This window comes from Coregonus lavaretus (assembly GCF_964263955.1).
Source record: "Coregonus lavaretus genome assembly, chromosome: 5".
NCBI lineage: Eukaryota > Metazoa > Chordata > Actinopteri > Salmoniformes > Salmonidae > Coregonus > Coregonus lavaretus.
In genome coordinates, this window is record NC_139992.1 from 75,277,972 (window position 1) to 75,299,727 (window position 21,756).

The 21,756-nt window shown below is 42.3% G+C and overlaps 1 protein-coding gene and 1 pseudogene across 2 annotated transcripts; one reads left to right on the forward strand and one right to left on the reverse strand.

Annotated features, from left to right (window-relative positions):
* The first annotated feature begins 288 nt into the window (after positions 1-288).
* On the forward strand, positions 289-14,088 carry LOC311129347 (rhodopsin kinase GRK1-like; annotated as a pseudogene). Its single transcript has 8 exons — positions 289-962; positions 9,985-10,111; positions 10,199-10,285; positions 10,982-11,067; positions 11,133-11,216; positions 11,331-11,455; positions 11,776-11,977; positions 13,799-14,088. The product of its transcript is annotated as a rhodopsin kinase GRK1-like (transcript).
* Positions 14,089-16,799: 2,711 nt separating this feature from the next.
* mettl21cb (methyltransferase 21C, AARS1 lysine b) lies at positions 16,800-18,517 on the reverse strand (the record flags this gene model as incomplete). Its single annotated transcript, XM_084161097.1, has 4 exons — positions 16,800-17,197; positions 17,351-17,468; positions 17,660-17,823; positions 18,391-18,517. 4 exons carry the CDS (start codon positions 18,515-18,517, stop codon positions 16,800-16,802), a joined length of 807 nt encoding a protein of 268 aa, XP_084017223.1.
* Positions 18,518-21,756: the final 3,239 nt, after the last annotated feature.

Below are 21,756 nucleotides of genomic sequence, written 5' to 3' on the forward strand. Positions count from 1 at the left end.
GTGTTGTCAGGTGTGTGAGGGAGACTGGTAAAGTGCTCAGGAAGTATGCCTTGGGACAGGAGGAGGATCCTGTGTTCTCTGTCCTGCTGAAGGCACTGATCTCCTTTGTCTCTCCCTCTGTTCATCTTATATCTTACCCTTCTCTTATCCTCCCTTTAACAGTTTCACTCCCTTTCTCTACCACCTTTTACTCTCACATTTTAACTTCATCTCACCCTATCCCTCTTTCTCCTTCACCATACTCTCCCTCTGAGTGCTGTCGCAGACACCCCATCTCCCTCCATTGCCATGGATTTGGGCAGCCTGACCACGGTGGTTGCCAACTCTGCCTACATCAATGCCCGTGGCAGCTTCGATGGCTCCAACCTGGAGGCCTTGCGTGACAAGAAGTACCACACCCGCCTCAAGCTGCCCCACATCAGTGTGTGAGGGCCTCCAGGAAACCCTGGACATGGCCTTCCAGTCAGTCTGCGTGGAGCAGCCCATTGGCAAACGCCTGTTCCTTGAGGCGGCAACCGAATACCACGGTCCTTGCCGGCTGTGGCGGGACATTGAGGAGTACGACTTGGCAGAAGAATCGGACCGGGCCCAGAAGGCATCCAGGATCATCCAGCGCTACCTGGTGTCCTCAGCCAAGCTCTACTGTCTCTTTCTGACACCGGAGACTGTGACCCAGGTGAAGGAGGCCCTGCAGATGGCTGGGGACAGCCTCTTTGCCCAAACACTGGCCTCAGTGCTGGGCTCCCTACACCTTCTTCCTGGAGAGAATGTTCCTGAAGAGGTTCCTTCAGTGGAAGTGGCTGGAGATGCAGCCCATGGACCAAGACTGGTTCCTGGACTTCCGTGTGCTGGGGAAGGGGGGGTTCGGAGAGGTGTCTGCCTGCCAGATGAAGGCCACGGGGAAACTGTACGCCTGCAAGAAGCTCAACAAGTAGAGGCTGGAGAAGCAGAAAAGCTATGAGGTGAGAGGGAGGAGGGGGGGGGGGGGTAGTTTGTCTTTGGTATGCCCCACCTGAACTGGAGTCTCTAGTCTACTGATGTTTACTGTTGTTGTGGTCATCAACCTTTTGAGTCAAGATCACTTATGCAGTCAGAAAGCAAGCTGAGATCTACTGCTCATAATTTTTTTACCTAATAAAAACGTATGTAGGAATGAGGTTTGTGCAGTAGGCCTAATACATTACCACAGCATATTGGCTAAATGCCTGGCAATATTGTTATTCTCTGCAGGCCCTATTATATTTCAAAACTCGAGCTTTGATAACAAAATAGATCAGTTGGTGTAGCACTTGCGAGGCACAGCTGAGCATAAATTGAAATAATTTGCAAATTAGCTTTTTTAATTTACTGGACTGATGTTACCTGCATCTGATGGTCATTGTGCGTTCAAGACAACTGGGAACTCGGGGGAAAAAACGATGGCAAATCATGACGCCAAGTGTACTTCAGGTCGGGAAGTCGGAGCTCTAGGAAGATGCACGAGTTTCCGAGTTGGATGACCGTTCTAAACGATTTTCCCCAGTCGGATCTCGCGGAGGGAGGGAGAGAGCAGCTGAGGTTCCGCATCTCACGGTCGCTGCTCTCTCCTTCCTTTCCTCCGGAGACTGACCAGAGAAAGGGGACAGTGTTCCACCTGATGGCGAAACTCGAGTCGCACCGCATCTGCCTTAGGCACAAATTCATGTTGTTCCTATGACCAGAGAAAGTGAAATACTCCTATAAAAATAGACACGACGAGCTGCTAATAATAATAAAAACGCAAGGCTATCGATACACTTGGCTACTCATTCATTGCAGCTGCAGCGTGAGTGGAAGTAGAGAGAAGCACGTTTTATGTTTTGTAATAGTGTTGAATAAAACTTAGACATGAACTCACTCAAGAATAAAACATATTTTACAGTCTCTCTCTGGTCATGGTTTAAAAACGTATGAAATCTCACGTAGGCTAGTATCAAACTTTGTTGTGGCCAGGGTCTTGGAAGCTGTAGGAACGGTGATTTGAGCTATCTGATTGGCCAGCGCAGTAGCCACAGATCTCACTGTCCGCCGGGTAGGCGGAGTTTGTCTTCAGACAAAATAAATTGTTCAAAATGGGAACGCTTTGCCTACCCTGTGCGCAGGGCTTCTGAATTTAGTGCACCTACCGGCAACAGCGCAACTCGAAAAAAGGGGCGCAAGCCTTTGCCTTTATCATTGGCTTTTCTACAGAAATGTTTGGTGATCGACTAGGAATGCCTTGAAGATCGAACATTCAATCGGTGATCACTGCTGTAGTTGATATGAGAGAGAGAGAAGATAATATCCAAAGGGGAAATTAGTTAATAAGAATACAGTATGCTTCTGTAGACTATTAATGCTGGATCAGAGTAGGATTGTAAGCACAATGACATGGAGGGTAGTGCTACAGTGTCTGCCTCTGTGACTGTTAGAACCCCGTTATCTCGAGTGGAAATGGTTATGCTCATGGACTACATTTAAATTTTTAGTCATTTAGCAGACGCTCTTATCCAGAGCGACTTACAGGAGCAATTAGGGTTAAGTGCCTTGCTCAAGGGCACATCTACAGATTTTTCACCTAGTCGGCTCGGGGATTAGAACCAGCGACCTTTCGGTTAGTTTTTTTTCCGGGGGGAATGGATCAGCTTAATATTGCAGATAGATTGTATCTTCTATCAATGTAATTGTCTGCATCACTTCCAATCCCCCATGTTTATTTTTATTTTTTATATATATATTCCCCTTTATTACTTTTCAACCCCACCATCCTTTCCCTACTTGGAGTAAATTAGTGAACAACAACGCCCAGGCCTCTACTTCCAGTCTATACTTACTATCTACACCTTATGGACAGAGTTAATTTTACAATAATTCTATATATATATATATATATATATATATATATATATATTATTTTTTTGCTCCTGAACTTCTTCTACTCTCAACCTCTCCGATCATTTTCATGATGTCCATCCGGTTTGCTTCTAAATGCCATATCTTTCTAACTGTGCTCTTTCCCAAAAGCTCCCAACATACAACCTATATACTTATTATGGACACAGTATGCTTACATTATTAGCTATCTTTGTTATTATTTGTTGTTATTAGTCCCATCCTTCAACTCTATTCAATACCTCCCATCTATCTCTTAACACCATCTATATAGGATTTCTATTTGCCATATATATTTCAACCGTACTGTGATGTTTTACAAAAGTTCTGAACCTTTCTATTCTCATTGCTTCTACAGATTGTGAATTAAAAATAAACATTTTTGCTAAAAGTATTATTATATTATTGATTGATTGACTATGACTTTTCAGATCACCCAGTAATGCTGTCTGCAAGGTTAGTTCCAGGTAAATATTGCAATCCTTTAGCCATTCCTGGACCTGTGTCCAAAAACAAGCTACAAATGGACAGAACCAAAACAAATGATCTAATGATTCTGTCTCTTCACAGCAAAATCTGCAGAGCTGGGAAGATTGTATCCCCCATATAAATAACATTCTATTGGTAGCAAGAATTTTATATAATAATTTAAATTGAAAGATTCTAATTTTTGAATCCGGTGTCGTTTTGCGTGTCAGTTCATAAACACTATGCCATGGGATCGGTACGTCAAAGATCTCTTCCCAACTATTTTGCAATCTATATGGGACGGCTGTCAATCCTTTGGTCCTTAAGTGAAACTGATATACTTTTTTATTTATCACAGTTTTCCTTAACCAATTATGTTCTTTAATGCAAGGCCGACAGACAAGTTCCTTACTTTCTCCCCCTTCAACTTTCCTCTTCCACTTTTGCGGTAAGGCTGCAATTATTTGGTTGTAATTTTGGGTAGAGCAGACATTTCCATATGTTTTTGTTAGCTGCATGTGCGACATAACTCCACCAGTCCTACCGATGATATCATTTACGAAGATTCTACCTTTTTTAAACATTCTGTCAACAAAGAAAGGTTTTTTGTCAATTAGTATATTTGAATTTAACCACAATATTTGTTGCATTATTTGTTCTGTCGTTTCTGGAGGATTAAATTGAAATTGCAACCAACTTTCTATGGCTTGTTTTAGAAATAGTGACATTTGGGAGGTTATTTCCTTTTCAAATAACTGAAAGTGAGAGGTTGTAATCTGAATAAAGGGAAAAAGGCCTTTCTTGAACAGTGGGTGAGACAATCTTACTAATTTGCTTGAGAACCAGTTTGGATTTAAGTATAACTTTTGGATGACTGAAGATTTTAGTGATAGGTCTAATGCTTTAATATTTAATAATTTCTGTCCTCCGAATTCATATTCATTATATAAATATGCTCTTTTAATTTTGTCTGGCTTGCCGTTCCAAATAAAATTGAATATTTTTTTCTCATATAATTTAAAAAACGGTTTGCTAGGCGTAGGCAAGACCATAAGCAAATAGGTAAACTGGGATAATACTAAAGAGTTAATCAGGGTGATTTTTCCACAAATTGACAGGTATTTTCCTTTCCATGGTAGTAAGATCTTATCTATTTTTGCTAACTTTCTATTAAAATTTATTGAAGTGAGATCATTTATTTCCTTTGGGATATGTATTCCGAGTATATCCACATCACCATCAGACCATTTTATTGGTAAACTACATGTTAATGTAAAAATTGTGTTTTTTAGTGATCCAATACGTAATATAGTACATTTGTCATAATTTGGTTTTAATCCAGAGAGGTTAGAAAATGTATCTAGATCCTCTATGAGGCTGTGGAGGGATTCTAGTTGTGGATCTAAAAGAAAACATGAATCATCAGCGTACAATGACACCTTTGTTTTTAAGCCCTGTATTTCTAATCCTCTGATATTATTATTGGATTTGATTTTAATAGTTAACATCTCGATGGCCACAATAAATAGATATGCTGATAGTGGACATCCTTGTTTCACTCCTCTTGACAGTTTAAAACTTTCTGAGAAATAGCCATTATTTACTATTTTACACCTAGGGTTACTATACATGATTTTGACCCATTTTATAAGAGATTCTCCAAATGTATCTTCCAATGTATCTTCCATGTAAAAAAACCTGTCTGATTAGAATGAATAATATCCGACAATACCTTTTTAATTCTATGCGCTATACATTTTGCTAGGATTTTTGCATCACAACACTGAAGTGTAAGGGGCCTCCAATTTTGTAAATGGACTGGATCTTTACATTTTCCACTTGTATCCTGTTTCAGTAATAATGAGATCAGACCTTCTTCTTGAGTGTCAGATAATCTACCATTTACATAGGAGTGGTTAAAACATGCTAATAACGGTCCTCTTAGTATATCAAAAAAGGTTTGGTATACCTCGATTGGTATGCCATCCAACCCTGGAGTTTTCCCGGACTTAAAGTCTTTAATTGCATCCAGAAGTTCCTCCTCTGTAATTTCACCTTCACATGAGTCTTTCTGTGTGGCTGTTAATTTGACATTATCAATAGAAATCTCTACAATTAGCTTCAGTTAGAGGAGATGGAGGCGACTGAAAAGAAAACATATGCTTAAAGTACTTTGTTTCTTCCTTCAAAATATTTTGGTGAATTATGGGTGACTCCGTCAATTGTAACCAGTTTCATTAAGTTCTTTTTGGTAGCATTCCTATGTTGAAGATTAAAAAATAATTTTGTGCATTTTTCCCCATATTCCATCCAGTTTACTTTATTTTTATAATATATTACACTTGATCTTTCTTGAATAAGTTTTTCCATTTCTTTTTGTTTTTCCTCTAATTTATTCTGAGACTCTGTTACAGTTTTTATTGCCATCTATCTGTTCTGTTAGACTTTCTATTTCCTTTCTTAGTATAAACTCTTTTGACCTAAATTGCTTTTGTTTTCGAGATGAGTACTGAATTGCATGGCCTCTAAAGGCACATTTAAAGGTGTCCCATACAATAAGGGGATCCGCTGTACCTATGTTATGTTGGAAAAAGTCAGTTATAAATTCCTTTGTTCTAATTATAAATAAATTATCATCCAATAGGCTTTGATTACATTTCCAATATCCTCGCCCACGTGGAAATTCAGTCAGAGTAATGTATATGCCTATTATATGATGGTCCGACCGCATTCTGTCCCCTATCAACACTTTTTTTTACTTTTGGTGCCAACGAGAATGAGATAAGAAAGAAGTCAAGACGACTAGCTTGATTCAGTCTCCGCCATGTACAGTGGGGAAAAAAAGTATTTAGTCAGCCACCAATTGTGCAAGTTCTCCCACTTAAAAAGATGAGAGAGGCCTGTAATTTTCATCATAGGTACACGTCAACTATGACAGACAAAATGAGAAAAAAAAATCCAGAAAATCACATTGTAGGATTATTAATGAATTTATTTGCAAATTATGGTGGAAAATAAGTATTTGGTCAATAACAAAAGTTTCTCAATACTTTTATATACCCTTTGTTGGCAATGACACAGGTCAAACGTTTTCTGTAAGTCTTCACAAGGTTTTCACACACTGTTGCTGGTATTTTGGCCCATTCCTCCATGCAGATCTCCTCTAGAGCAGTGATGTTTTGGGGCTGTCGCTGGGCAACACGGACTTTCAACTCCCTCCAAAGATTTTCTATGGGGTTGAGATCTGGAGACTGGCTAGGCCACTCCAGGACCTTGAAATGCTTCTTACGAAGCCACTCCTTCGTTGCCCGGGCGGTGTGTTTGGGATCATTGTCATGCTGAAAGACCCAGCCACGTTTCATCTTCAATGCCCTTGCTGATGGAAGGAGGTTTTCACTCAAAATCTCACGATACATGGCCCCATTCATTCTTTCCTTTAAACGGATCAGTCGTCCTGGTCCCTTTGCAGAAAAACAGCCCCAAAGCATGATGTTTCCACCCCCATGCTTCACAGTAGGTATGGTGTTCTTTGGATGCAGCTCAGCATTCTTTGTCCTCCAAACACGACAAGTTGAGTTTTTGCCAAAAAGTTATATTTTGGTTTCATCTGACCATATGACATTCTCCCAATCCTCTTCTGGATCATCCAAATGCACTCTAGCAAACTTCAGACGGGCCTGGACATGTACTGGCTTAAGCAGGGGGACACGTCTTGCACTGCAGGATTTGAGTCCCTGGCGACGTAGTGTGTTACTGATGGTAGGCTTTGTTACTTTGGTCCCAGCTCTCTGCAGGTCATTCACTAGGTCCCCCCGTGTGGTTCTGGGATTTTTGCTCACCGTTCTTGTGATCATTTTGACCCCACGGGGTGAGATATTGCGTGGAGCCCCAGATCGAGGGAGATTATCAGTGGTCTTGTATGTCTTCCATTTCCTAATAATTGCTCCCAAAGATGATTTCTTCAAACCAAGCTGCTTACCTATTGCAGATTCAGTCTTCCCAGCCTGGTGCACGTCTACAATTTTGTTTCTGGTGTCCTTTGACAGCTCTTTGGTCTTGGCCATAGTGGAGTTTGGAGTGTGACTGTTTGAGGTTGTGGACAGGTGTCTTTTATACTGATAACAAGTTCAAACAGGTGCCATTAATACAGGTAACGAGTGGAGGACAGAGGAGCCTCTTAAAGAAGAAGTTACAGGTCTGTGAGAGCCATAAATCTTGCTTGTTTGTAGGTGACCAAATACTTATTTTCCACCATAATTTGCAAATAAATTCATTAAAAATCCTACAATGTGATTTACTGGATTTTTTTTCTCAATTTGTCTGTCATAGTTGATGTGTACCTATGATGAAAATTACAGGCCTCTCTCATCTTTTTAAGTGGGAGAACTTGCACAATCGGTGGCTGACTAAATACTTTTTTTCCCCACTGTATATCTCACTAGATCAGCATATTTAAGCCTCCATATATCTACTAGTTCTAATGTATCCATGACATTCACAATTTCCTTCAGAGCATGTGGGTGATTGTTTGTGGTGTGATTTCCTTTTCGGTCCATTGAGCTATTTAAAACAGTATTATAATCCCCCACCATAATAATATTGTCTTGAGTTGCTTGCAGGCTTGATAATTTATTATATATATTGTCAAATAATTGTGGATCATCATTATTTGGTCCGTAAAGGTTAATGAGCCATATCTGTTTATGGTCCAATACCATATTTAAAATAATCCATCTACCTTGCGTATCTATTTGGACAATTTGCACATTCGGATCGAAATTACTATTAATTAATATCATCACCCCTTTTGAATTTCTTTGCCCATGGGAGAAGTATATTTTCCCCCCCCCCATTATTTTTTCCACGCTACTTCATCTCGAATTGTTGAATGAGTTTCCTGTATACAATAGATATTATATTCCTTCTCTTTGAGCCATGTAAATATTGTTATTCTTTTGTTATTATCAGCTAAGCCATTACAATTATAACTGGCTATACTTATTTCACCATACACCATAATGAGATACAAGTTTCAAGTCTATTTATCATTATATATGTTTGTAAATTTACCAATAAAAATTAGCGTAATGATTGAGTGTCCATATAGCTGTACCGTGATATTTGCATTGCTACGGAGTAACCCTTCAATTGTTCTCCACTAATTCCCCCGCTAAAGCCCCTCCCCATCCCAAGTTGAGCCGTCATCCCAGTGATCAGCGTCCCTCCGAATCCCTAAGGCCCCGAGAGGCCAGGACCCATCCATCGAAAACAGCACACAGTGCCACCCACAAAACAGAAGCAGATTAACCGCCAAAAGCATTTCCAATGCTTTCACCTCTAATAAATATATATATATATATATATATATATATATATATATATATATATATATATATATATATATATATATATATATATTTTATTAATTATGCATATCCTATTTCCCATCATTATCAATTAATATGCGTAATAATGTCGGCAGTTCACGCATAGGATTCTAACATACAACCCGGATTGCCATTGTATTACATTTAATTCATTGACAAGCAATTATTATCCTAGCAAATAATTCCCGCGGTCCATCCCATACCCCCCCCCAACATCCCCACCCCCCCACAACAGATACCAGACAAGCACACACGCACATACTCACATACTCCAACACACTCAACCCCCCTCCTCCACAATCCACCATAAAATCCGATACTCAACGGCGGTTATATCCCAGAGCCCAACTCGAGAAATAACTTGATCTACGAGTGCACATACAGTTAAAGCTGATTGAGAAAGCATGCAGATTGAGCAGAAATTGATAACAATGTGAGATTTGATTAATCTACTTAATCTATGTCAAGTCCTAGGTGATGGAGATCAGATCCACCCTCTTCACCTGAGACACAAACACTCTGATCCCCTGTTGTAACCATTTTCCCAAGCATCTCCATGCGGTCAGACCTTTGATTATTTTGTGCCACCTGGGCCACAATGATAAACCCCCTCTCTGATTGTCCGAGTGTGACCCCCTCCCCATGGGTTACTGCAGCCAGTGTTGCCAGCACTGCCACTACCTGTGTGGGCGTACCCCACCGGAATCCCCACCGGCTAGGTAAAAGGTCGTCAAGGTTCTCATTAGCAGCTTTGAGAATTTCCTTGTATATTATGCTCTCCCATCAGCACAACGCTCTTACCCACTAAGCAACTAGCAGTTTTGATGTAGGCTACAGTACCTGTTCTCCAGTAAGTGATGAGGAGATAATGGTGTTAATCACGTTTGCCTCTGTTTTAGCCCTCTGTATTAAACACAGCACAGGGATAGAGAGATTACGGAGAGCTTTAGGGAAAGCTGTTCTCAATGGAACTGCTGGGGATGGTTAGTTCATGTCCTTGACATCTAGTCCAGGGCCCTGTTTTGAAAATGGTTAAAATACCTCATTCCTCATGACAATCACTGATATAACGTGAAAGCAAGGATTCCATGTCATAGCTTTCACCTATCCAGCCATGTTAGATCAGTGATTACTTCAAGGAAGGAAGGACGCATTTTAAAAGTAATCGAACAGGGACTACCGGTATGAATTTGTGAGTGATGGTTGCTATTGTCATGTTTGTCCCCCTCCTCTACTTTAGGGAGCGATGGTGAAGAGGATCCTTGCCAGGGTTCACAGTCTCGTTTCATCGTGTCCCTGGCCTACGCTTTTCAGACAAAGGATGAGCTCTGTCTGATTATGACCATCATGAATGGAGGCGACCTGAAGTAAACGCATGCACACACCACAGGAACTATCCTATTTGTTGTTTCTTGTGATAGATCTGTAACATTTTTGTTCCCGTTCTGCCCCAGATACCACATCTACCTGGTGGATGAGAACAACCCAGGGTTTGAGGAACCTAGAGCCTGTTTCTATGCTGCCCAGATCATCCAGGGCATGTGGAACAGGGTTATAGTGGTGATTCCCCTTGCCACTTTATTGTTAAGCCAATGGGTTTTTGGTTTTGTCTTGCCTTCACCTACTCAACATGGCATCTTATTGGCTGGTTTGCGTAGCTTGCTTACGAGGGAGGATGTTTCAGTTAGAATCGTCCCAGTGAACAAGCACCAAACCAGCGGTAAGTTGTTGGTTGCAAAGCACTGTACGTCAAAAGTGATTTTTATACTCCCAAGTGATAATGTAAATGTATAATTTATATCAATTTGTTTGTAAATGTTATTCGAACATCACACATAAGATGCAGCGTTTTTTGGTGAATATTTGTTGTGCATTTTGTTGTAGAGAATTCCAGCTAATACTAGCTAGCAACTTACTGTGTCTGGTGGGGGGTTTGTATATTTTGTACAGTGCGTGAGTGCAGAGTTGGATGGTGAGCCATGCATTGCATGACGTGCAATTTTGTGCTGTTCCTATCAGGTACATTATTAAAGATATTATATTGTAATTGTATTATTTTGGTAACTACATGTCCCAGTGAACAAGCACCAAACCAGCGTGCGTGAGTGCAGAGTTGGATGGTGAGCCGTGCATTGCATGACGTGCAATTTTGTGCTGTTCCTATCAGAATAAAGCTCCATGACTGGTGTTACAAGATGGAGTTCGTGTTGATGATTGATTGTACACAACGCAAGAAGAGTACTGTTACACATGGAGCACCTTCACCAGAAGAGAATCATCTACAGAGACCTCAAACCTGAGAACGTTCTCCTGGACAATGAAGGTACACACTGAGATACACACACGTTTGTGTGATGTGATGCGACGTTGGCCAAATGTTGTCCTTAGGTAATGTGCGTGTCTCTGACCTGGGTCTGGCTGTGGAACTAAAAAAGGACCAGACAAAGATCAAAGGCTATGGCAGAACTCCAGGTCAGTCTCAACTGCCCGACCTCATCTCACAATGGGTATCACGTTTAGTGTCTCCAAGAAGCGCCATTCTGGCTCTTGTGACTGACCTTTTAACCTTTTGTCCTCTGCCCCAAGGGTTCATAGCCCCGGAGCTGCTGAAGGGGAAGAAGTATGACACCTCAGTGGACTATTTCACCCTGGGGGTTACGATGTTTGAGTTCATGGCCGCCAAGAACCCATTCAGGGAACGAGGGGAGAAGGTAACCCACTCTATTCCTCCTCCCTTTCATGCCTTCACTCTTCAAACTGAAAAGTGCACACTGGATAAGTGTGAAGGCTAATCCGTTTAAGTCAGAGGTCTCCAATTCTGGTCGTGTTGTAGAGCCACTGGAGTCTGAAGGCTTTTGTTCCATCTCGGCACTAACACACCTGTTTTTCAATCTTCATTCATAGACCATGATTATTTGACTCTGGTGTGTTAGTGCAGGGCTGGAACAAAAATCTGTACACCCAGTAGCTCTCCTGGCCCGGAGTTGGTCTTTGATGTAATGTCTGTAACCTGCGGTCGTCTTCTGGTCAGGTTGAGAAGGAAGAGCTGAAGGAGTGCATCATGACCGGGACGGTAGTCTACCCAGAGACATTCAGTGAGAACGGCAAGTCCATCTGCTCTGGGCTGCTGGAGAAACAGGTGGACCAGAGACCAGGCTTCAAGAACGGGACCTGTGACGAGATCAGGGCACACCCCTTCTTCAGCGGCATCCACTGGAGGAGACTAGACGCAGGTAAGGATGCTAATTCCAAGTGATAACTGAACCAAATGGTAAATTCTAAATGTGGGCTGTATTTGGGCCATTATAATTTTGCTTGGTTTCTATGTACAATTGAAGTCGGAACCTTAGCCAAATTCATTTAAACTCAGTTTTTCACAATTCCTGACATTTAATCCTAGTCAAAATTCCCTGTCTTAGGTCAGTTAGGATCACCACTTTATTTTAAGAATGTGAAATGTCAGAATAATAGTAGAGATAATTATTTCTTTCATCTTTAATTTCTTTCATCACATTCCCAGTGGGTCAAAAGTTTACATACACTCAATTAGTATTTGGTAGCATTGACTTTAAATTGTTTAACTTGGGTCAAACGTTTCAGGTAGCCTTCCACAAGCTTCCCACAATAAGTTGGGTGAATTTTGGCCCATTCCACCTGACAGCTGGTGTAACTGAGTCAGGTTTGTAGGCCTCCTTGCTCCCACACGCTTTTTCAGTTCTGCCCACAAATGTTCTATAGGATTGAGGTCAGGGCTTTGTGATGGCCACTCCAATACCTTGACTTTGTTGTCCTTAAGCCATTTTGCCACAACTTTGGAAGTATGCTTGGGGTCATTGTCCATTTGGAATACCCATTGGCGACCAAGCTTTAACTTCCTGACTGATGTCTTGAGATGTTAATTCAATATATCCACATAATTTTCCTTCCTCATGATGCCATCTATTTTGTGAAGTGCACCAATCACTCCTGCAGCAAAGCACCTCCACAGCATGATGCTGCCACCCCCGTGCTTAACAGTTGGGATGGTGTTCTTCGGTTTGTAAGCATCCCCCTTTTTCCTCCAAACATAACGATGGTCATTATGGCCAAACAGTTCTATTTTTGTTTCATCAGACCAGAGGACATTTCTCCAAAAGTACGATCTTTGTCCCCATGTGCAGTTGCAAACCGTAGTCTGGCTTTTTTATGGCGGTTTTGGAGCAGTGGCTTCTTCCTTACTGAGCGGCCTTTCAGGTTATGTCGATATAGGACTAGTTTTTACTGTGGATATAGATACTTTTGTACCTGTTTTTCCTCCAGCATCTTTACAAGGTCCTTTGCTGTTGTTCTGGGATTGATTTACACTTTTCGCACCAAAGTACGTTAATCTCTAGGAGACAGAACGCGTCTCCTTCCTGAGCGGTATGACGGCTGCGTGGTCCCATGGTGTTTATACTTGCGTACTATTGTTTGTACAGATGAACGTGGTACCTTCAGGCATTTGGAAATTGCTCCCAAGGATGAACCAGACTTGTGGAGATCTACAATTTAGTTTATGAGGTCTTGGCTGATTTCTTTTGATTTTCCCATGATGTCAAGCAAAGAGGCACTGGGTTTGAAGGTAGGCCTTGAAATACATCCACAGGTACACCTCCAATTGACTCAAATCATGTCAATTAGCCTATCAGAATCTTCTAAAGCCATGACATCATTTTCTGGAATTTTCCAAGCTGTTTAAAGGCACAGTCAACATTAGTGTATGTAAACTTCTGACCCACTGGAATTGTGATACAGTGGATTATAAGTGAAATAATCTGTCTGTAAACAATTGTTGGAAAAATTACTTGTGTCATGCACAAAGTAGATGTCCTAACCGACTTGCCAAAACGATAGTTTGTTAACAAAAAATGTGTGGAGTGGTTGAAAAACTAAGTGTATGTAAACTTCCAACTTCAACTGTAGGTCATCCCACAGCTGCCACAAAGACAGACTTCAGAAGCACACCATCCCGCACCATCCCGCCCTATGAAGTTTCCTCTGCAAGTCTCTCTAACCCCCTCCCCTCTCTTCTACAGGCATCCTGCTCCCTCTGTTTGTCCCCGACTCCAAGGTGGTCTACGCCAAGGACCTGGATGCTGTGGGGGAGTTCTCCTCGGTGAAGGGGGTGGGGCTGGACGAACCTGACCGTGTGTTCTTTAACGAGTCCTCCTCTGGAAACATCCCCATCCCTTGGCAGGAGGAGATGATCGAGACCGGGATCTATGGCGAGCTCAACGTGTGGGGACCCGCAGGCGCCATTCCGAACGACCTGCGCAGGGAGTCTATCTTGGAACAGCCCAAGTCATCCACCTGCTGCTTGGCGTGACAGTCGCTGTGGAAACTAAGGACGAAAAATGCAGAGCGCAGACATTCCGGACCAGACCAACCGTAGCCCTTTGCGGTGATGTTGTGTTTAGTACACTAGTAATGGAAAATTCCAACTGATGATATCACAAAGGGAAAAACTGTCATAAAATCCAAACCTCAGAGGACTTGATGGGGACATACACTGCCCTTGTGACAATGACACCTGGACACATCAACTTTGCCATGGAGATGGAACACTTGAGTGGTATGGACTGCTCATTGGTTGAGACTGAGAGACTGTTTCGCTGATCCTAGAGTGAGATTATTAAAAGGGCTTTGGACCTCCATAATTCAGTTGGGCTCAGCAATAGATATTATTCTGTATTCTCAAAGCATACAGACAGATCATTTGGCATCATCAAGACGTGTGTGTGTGTGTGTGTGTGTGTGTGTGAGAGGGAAAAATAAAGAAAAGGAAAGATGCCGTCTGATTCTGCAATGAAACGTAACAAACCGGTAGTATAACTCACTAGCACTAGTGAAATGTGCTAAGAAACATGAAATCTTGCCGTTCTGTAAATATACAGTACCCTCCTGAATTATTGGCACCCTAGGTAAATATTAACAAAAAAGGCTGTGAAAAAATGTAGTTGTCTATCAGCTTGATCTTACACTCAAAATACCATATGAATCTAACCTTTTAATTGAGTAAAAAAAAATTCTAAATAAAGAAATCGGCATCAATAAATAGTTATTTTATTCAAATATGCGTGTCACAATTATTGCCACACCTAGAAATCCGTATGAACAAAATCTAATTGATGTATATTCTGATTTAAGATTTTACTTTTAAAAGTTCATCCAAGACTCACTGTTTCACTGGGGTATAAATATGAGGTGACGCACAGGCTAAACTCACTTAGTCATCCATCAACCTGGGAAAGGCCAGAGAACACACAAATGAAATTAGAGAAGTTGATCTTCATCAATCAGGCAATGGCTATAAAAGATCGCTACATGCCTGAAAATACCCATTTCCACTATTAAGGCAATAAGAAATGTAAAACAACTGGAGCTGTGCTGAACCTGCCTGGAAGAGGACGCAAGTGTATTTTGCCCCCATGCACAGTGAGAAGGATTGTTTAAGTGGCAAAAAAATATCCAGGGATCACAGTTGGAGAATTGCAGAAGTTGGTTACATCTTGGGGTCTCCAAAACTATAATTAGACACCACCTCCATGCCAACAAGTTATTTGGAATGGTTGCCAGAAGAAAGCCTCTGCTGTCACCTAACCACACATGCAAGCTCCTGGAGTTTGCTAAATGTCATTGTAACTTTGATTGGGACCAGATTATATGGTCTGATGAGACTAAAATAGAGCTTTTTGGCACGAACACCAGAGGTGGGTTTGGTATAAAAAGAGCCATGGGCATGCAGAAAATAACCTAATCCCCACTGTGAAGTATGGTGGTGGATCTGTGATGATGTGGGGCTGTTTTAATTCCAAAGTCCCTTGGAACCTTGTTAGGGTACATGGCATCATGGACTCCATCAAGTACCAGGAGATTTAGGCCAAAAGGGAAAACTGGCTTCTGCCAGGAGGCTAAAACTTTGTCGTCATTGGATCAAAAGCATACCTCCATATCCACACAAAAATGGTTCACTGACCATAGAATCAAGCTTTTGCAATGGACATCCCAGTCCCCAGACCTAAACCTCATTGAAAACCTGTGTGGTGAGCTGAAGAGGAGAGTCCACAAGCGAGGACCAAGGACTCTGAAGGATCTGGAGAGTTTCCGTATGGAGGAATGGTCTTAATTCTCCCACCTCATCAAACATTATAGTAGACGACTCAGAGCTGTTATCTTGGCAAAGGGAGGGTGCACAAAGTACTAAATGCAGGGGTGCCAATAATTGTGACATGCATGTTTCTGAATAAGATAATGATTTGTTGATGACTTTATTTTCTTTGAAAGGATGGATTCATATGATCATTACAGTGTAAGATCAGTGTAAGATCAAGCTGATAAACAACAATGACATTTTTTCACAGCCGTTTTTGTTCGTATTTACCTAGGGTGCCAATAATTCAGGAGGGCACTGTATATAAATATTAGTGTTTAGCTTCTTATTAAACTAGTCTGTAAACCATTGTCGTAAATGGAGGTGATACTGTCTCTTGTAGATTTTTTACAGTAACTTTCAGTATATCTGTGTTGTCAATGCAGACTGTGTACGTGGGGAGAAAGGAACACATTTTTCACACTAGTGCAAGGCAAATTTATTAACATAACATTTGTCACTATCAAATGTATGAAGAAAAAAAAACACAGGTAGATAAAATAGCATTTTGAAAAGTCACATGTTTTTTTGTTATTTTGGGTTCTGAGTTTCTGCATGACACAGATTGTAAATATAATGTAGCTCACAGGAATGTCATTGAAACATAGAATCCGCTTTTGTTGTCTGTCTAATAAGTCTATGCTGATGAGGTGAACGTACCCATCCCGAGGATGACTTGGCACAACAGAATGGGTTCCAGGCGGTCCGTTCTCTGTAGTGAGCTAGTGAGCTCCTGTTTCATCCACAGTGGAGAACAACCTCTACCTCTTCTTTCTATTTCTCACCTCTTTTCCTCTGAGTCTAGCTCCTCTCCTCCCTGGTCTCTCCATCCCTCTTCTCCTTAATTTCTCACTATCCCCTCCACTTCTATCGTCTCTTCCTCTCTCTCACTCCCGTGCCGTGGCCTTGTAGATCCGCACGTCCCCCTCCTTTAGCTCTGTCAGCAGCGTCGTATTAAAACAACTCTCAAAGCGCTCCTTGAACCTCATGTCCGACTGAAACCTCACCTTATTGGCCCACAGGAGCGTGGTGCCACTTCCTGGTCTGCAGAAGTGGCGCATGGTCGCCAGCAGCTCCTCCAGGTAGTCGTGGTGATACACCACATCGGCTGCCAGAACATAGTCGTAGAGACAGGAAGTGCAGGGGAAGTCTCTCTCGAGGTCTTGACCCCAGGTGAGGGCAGTCACTTGGGGCGTGTAGCGGCAGCGGCTCTTGGTGTTCCGAGAGAGGTTAAAGGTCAGGTTGGGAAGGATTTCGGGCAGGTCGGTGGCCGTTACCCAGGCTCCTGGAAAACAGGACACAAGGGAACAAACAGTCAATCAGTCAAATTAATCAGTCTGTCAAACCATGTCACCAACTGACAGACTCACCCAGTAGACTGGCCAGTGGCCAATATATAGTTAGCCAGACTGACTAAGAGACTGATGGACAGACTCACCCAGTAGACTCGCCACAATAGACAGTAAGCCTGTCCCTGCCCCGATCTCCAGAACTGCTTTATCCAGGAGATTCACCTGCTGCCGGTTATTCTCCAGGAACTGACTTAGAGCCACCGCCTACACACACACACAATCATCATCAGCATTATCATAATCATCATCATGACTACGATCAACTATCAACACAATGATTGTTAGTAAATCCAGATCAGTCAATATGAATTAAGTGCATTGCGTTTACATTCTTCCTTGTAAAAATGTGTTTCTATCATCATATTCCACTGTCGGTGAGCATCTGTAGAACTCACCCCCGGCCAGATGAGGGCGCCGTAGGAGTCCAGAGACTCTCGGATGCATATTTCATGACCAGCGATGAAGAAGGACTCCTTTCCCAGGGTGTAGTAAACACTGGGCTCCCAGACGTTCCGTCTGTCCAACGCCTCCACGGCCATCTGCTTACGGTCAGACACCACTGTAGAGGACAGGACCACAATACAACCAGTTACTCTACACAACACTGGACGGCCAACATTTTAATAATCACTACTACACATGGTCACAACAGAAGACTGACCATTACACACAACCACAGATCGAACAATGAGACAGATGTTTCACAGGATGTATAAATCTGAAGCATCCGGTTGGCATTTCCACTCACCACCAAATTTGGTGATGAGAGAAAGCCAAGTGGCTGGCAGTGGGAGAAGATGCAGTGAGATGGATTTTTGCAAACATTCTGCTAATTTTCTCACCGATAAAACATTTGATCTCAATACAGTTTTCTGTTCCCAAAACTAAAATAATTTTAGTCATTTGGCAGACGCTCTGACCCTGAGCAACTTACATTTAGTGCATTCATCTTAAGATAGCTAGGTGAGACAACCACATATCACAGTCATAGTACATTTCTCCTCAATAAAGTAGTCATCAGCAAAGTCTGTGCTAGTAGGAGTGAGTGTTAGTTCATATTTTTTTATCCACTAGATCAGTCACCATTCCTTACTGTTAAGGTTAGGAAACCACTGCTTTCCTTCACCGGCTGTTCCATTTTCCACCACCTGTGGTGTCTTTTCTTCTTCCCTGTTCTCACCAGGCTCTCCATATGTCCTCTCTTTCTTGGGAACCTCCTGGTCAGACTGTTTGGCTGTAGAGGAGGTCTCCATCGTCACAGAACACTGTTGACATTAGACTACACTTTAGTTGACCTTGTGTGTGCCTCCATCGCACTAGTGTGTTTGTGTGTGTGTGTGAATACTGTATTTGTTATCCTACATGTGTGGGCAGCCTATGGAAGTCTGTTACCCCAGCCAAGAAAGCTTGGACTGGGCAATGGTGAGTCTGCTGCTACCCTATCTCCCCTGGGTCTGGTTGTCTGAGTTCGGGCCCAAATAAATACTTATTTATAACCAACCATCAGCAGCAGTCCTCTCAGGCTCTGAAAGGGAATACATCACCGACCTCCCTCAGTTCCATGCACTTACAGTTTCCCTTCTCCACACATACAATCACCAGACTTCACATCACTAAGATGGTGTTAGTAAGTATCAGAATGGAGCATCATTAATACCAGTAAGTTAGAATGTAACAAGGCTTTTACAGACACATGCAAACACATTAATATCCACATATTAATGTTCAGGAGGCTTGCAGACTCAATGACTCATGCTCCAGAGAGATTAATAAAGTTGAATGAAATTGAACAGAATAAATGAGATAAGATGGGATGATGTATGATATGTAATACAGACCTGTGTGAGGTGGTGGTCTCTTTCTCTGTCTTTGTGACTGTCCTTCTGCATCCTGTGTTTATAACTGGCCAGCATCCCTTTAAACACGCCCTCCAAAACACTGAGCTATAATTACGGGAGGGAGGGAATGTCAGACTTAGCTAGTATGATAGTAACAGTCAGAGAGAGCGGGAGACAGATATGCTGCCTAAAGCCAGACCCCCACTTTGACTAAAGCCCTCTCCACTGTCCACTGATCCCACTCACATGGAGCCAAGTGAAGTCACCATGTTCAAAGATGTTTATGTGTGTGTGCCACAGGAGGTTGGTGGCACCTTAATTGGGGAGGACGGGCTCATGGTAATGGCTGGAGCGGAATGAGTGGAATGGTATCAAATACATGGTTTCCAGGTCTTTGATGCCATTCCATTTGTACCGTTCCAGCCATTATTATGTGCCGTCCTTCCCTCAGCAGCCTCCACTGGTGTGTGCGTCTGTGTGTATCCGGGTTAGTGTAGAACCTAAGCGGAGGATAACTTTCTGCTAGTCCAAATTTAACAGCAGACTTGGCAACACAGTGCCCATACCAGGGAATGGCCAGGGTACTCCGGTTCGGAGGGCTCAGCGGGCACTGGTGTCTGATACCAGAGGGTCACTCTCCATGTACACTACCAGTCAAAAGTTTGGACACACCTACTCATTCAAGGGTTTTTCTTTATTTTTACATTGTAGAATAATAGTGAAGACATCAACACTATGAAATAACACATATGGAATCATGTAGTAACCAAAAAAGTGTTAAACATATAAAAATATATTTTATATTTGAGATTCTTCAAAGTAGCCACCCTTTGCCTTGATGACAGCTTTGCACACTCTTGGCATTCTCTCAACCAGCTTCATGAGGTAGTCACCTGGAATGCATTTCAATTAACAGGTGTGCCTTCTTAAAAGTTCATTTGTGGAATTTCTTTCCTTCTTAATGCGTTTGAGCCAATCAGTTGTGTTGTGACAAGGTAGGGGCCTATACAGAAGATAGCCCTATTTGGTAAAAGACCAAGTTCATATTATGGCAAGAACAGCTCAAATAAGCAAAGCGAAACGACAGTCCATCATTACTTTAAGACATGAAGGTCAGTCAATACGGACAATTTCAAGAACTTTGAACGTTTCTTCAAGTGCAGTCGCAAAAACCATCAAGCGCTATGATGAAACTGGCTCTCATGAGGACTGCCACAGGAATGGAAGACCCAGAGTTACCTCTGCTGCAGAGGATAAGTTCATTAGAGTTACCAGCCTCAGAAATTGCAGGCCAAATACATACTTCACAGAGTTCAAGTAACAGACACATCTCAACATCAACTGTTCAGAGGAGAATCAGGCCTTCATGGTCGAATTGCTGCAAAGAAACACGAGCAATGAACATTAGACTGGTGGAAATTTGTCCTTTGGTCTGGAGTCCAAATTTGAGATTTTTGGTTCCAACCGCCGTGTCTTTGTGAGACGCGGTGTGGGTGAACAGATGATCTCTGCATGTGTGGTTCCCACCGTAAAGCATGGAGGAGGAGGTGTTATGGTGTGGGGGTGCTTTGCTAGTGACACTGTCAGTGATTTATTTAGAATTCAAGGCACACTTAACCAGCATGGCTACCACAGCATTCTGTAGCGATACGCCATCCCATCTGGTTTGGGCTTAGTGGGACGATCATTTGTTTTTCAACAGGACAATGACCCAACACACCTCCAGGCGGTGTAAGGCCTATTTTACCAAGAAGGAGAGTGATGGAGTGCTGCATCAGATGACCTGGCCTCCACAATCCCCCGACCTCAACCAAATTGAGATGGTTTGGGATGAGTCGGACCGCAGAGTGAAGGAAAAGCTGCCAACAAGTGCTCAGCATATGTGGGAACTCCTTCAAGACTGATGGAAAAGCATTCCAGGTGAAGCTGGTTGAGAGAATGCCAAGAGTGTGCAAAGCTGTCATCAAGGCAAAGGGTGGCTATTTGAAGAATCTCAAATATAAAATATATTTTGATTTGTTTAACACTTCTTTGGTTACTACATGATTCCATATGTGTTATGAGTGTTCCTGAGTGGCGCAGTGGTCTAAGGCACTGCATCGCAGTGCTAACTGTGCCACTAGAGATCCTGGTTCGAATCCAGGCTCTGTCGCAGCCGGCCGCGACCGGGAGACTCATGGGCGGCGCACAATTGGCCCAGCGTTGTCCAGGGTAGGGGAGGGAATGGCCGGCAGGGATGTAGCTCAGTTGATAGAGCATGGCGTTTGCAACGCCAGGGTTGTGGGTTCGTTTCCCACGGGTGGCCAGTATTAAAAAAAAAATGTATTCACTAACTGTAAGTCGCTCTGGATAAGAGCGTCTGCTAAATGACTAAAATGTAAATGTAATTTCATAGTTTTGATGTCTTCACTATTATTCTACAATGTAGAAAATAATAAAAATAAAGAAAAACCCTTGAATGAGTCGGTGTGTCCAACCCTTTGACTGGTACTGTATACAGTTGAAGTCGGAAGTTTACACACACCTTAGCCAAATTCATTTAAACTCAGTTTTTCACAATTCCTGACATTTAATCATAGTCAAAATTCCCTGCCTTAGGCCAGTTAGGATCACCACTTTATTTTAAGAATGTGAAATGTCAGAACAATAGTAGA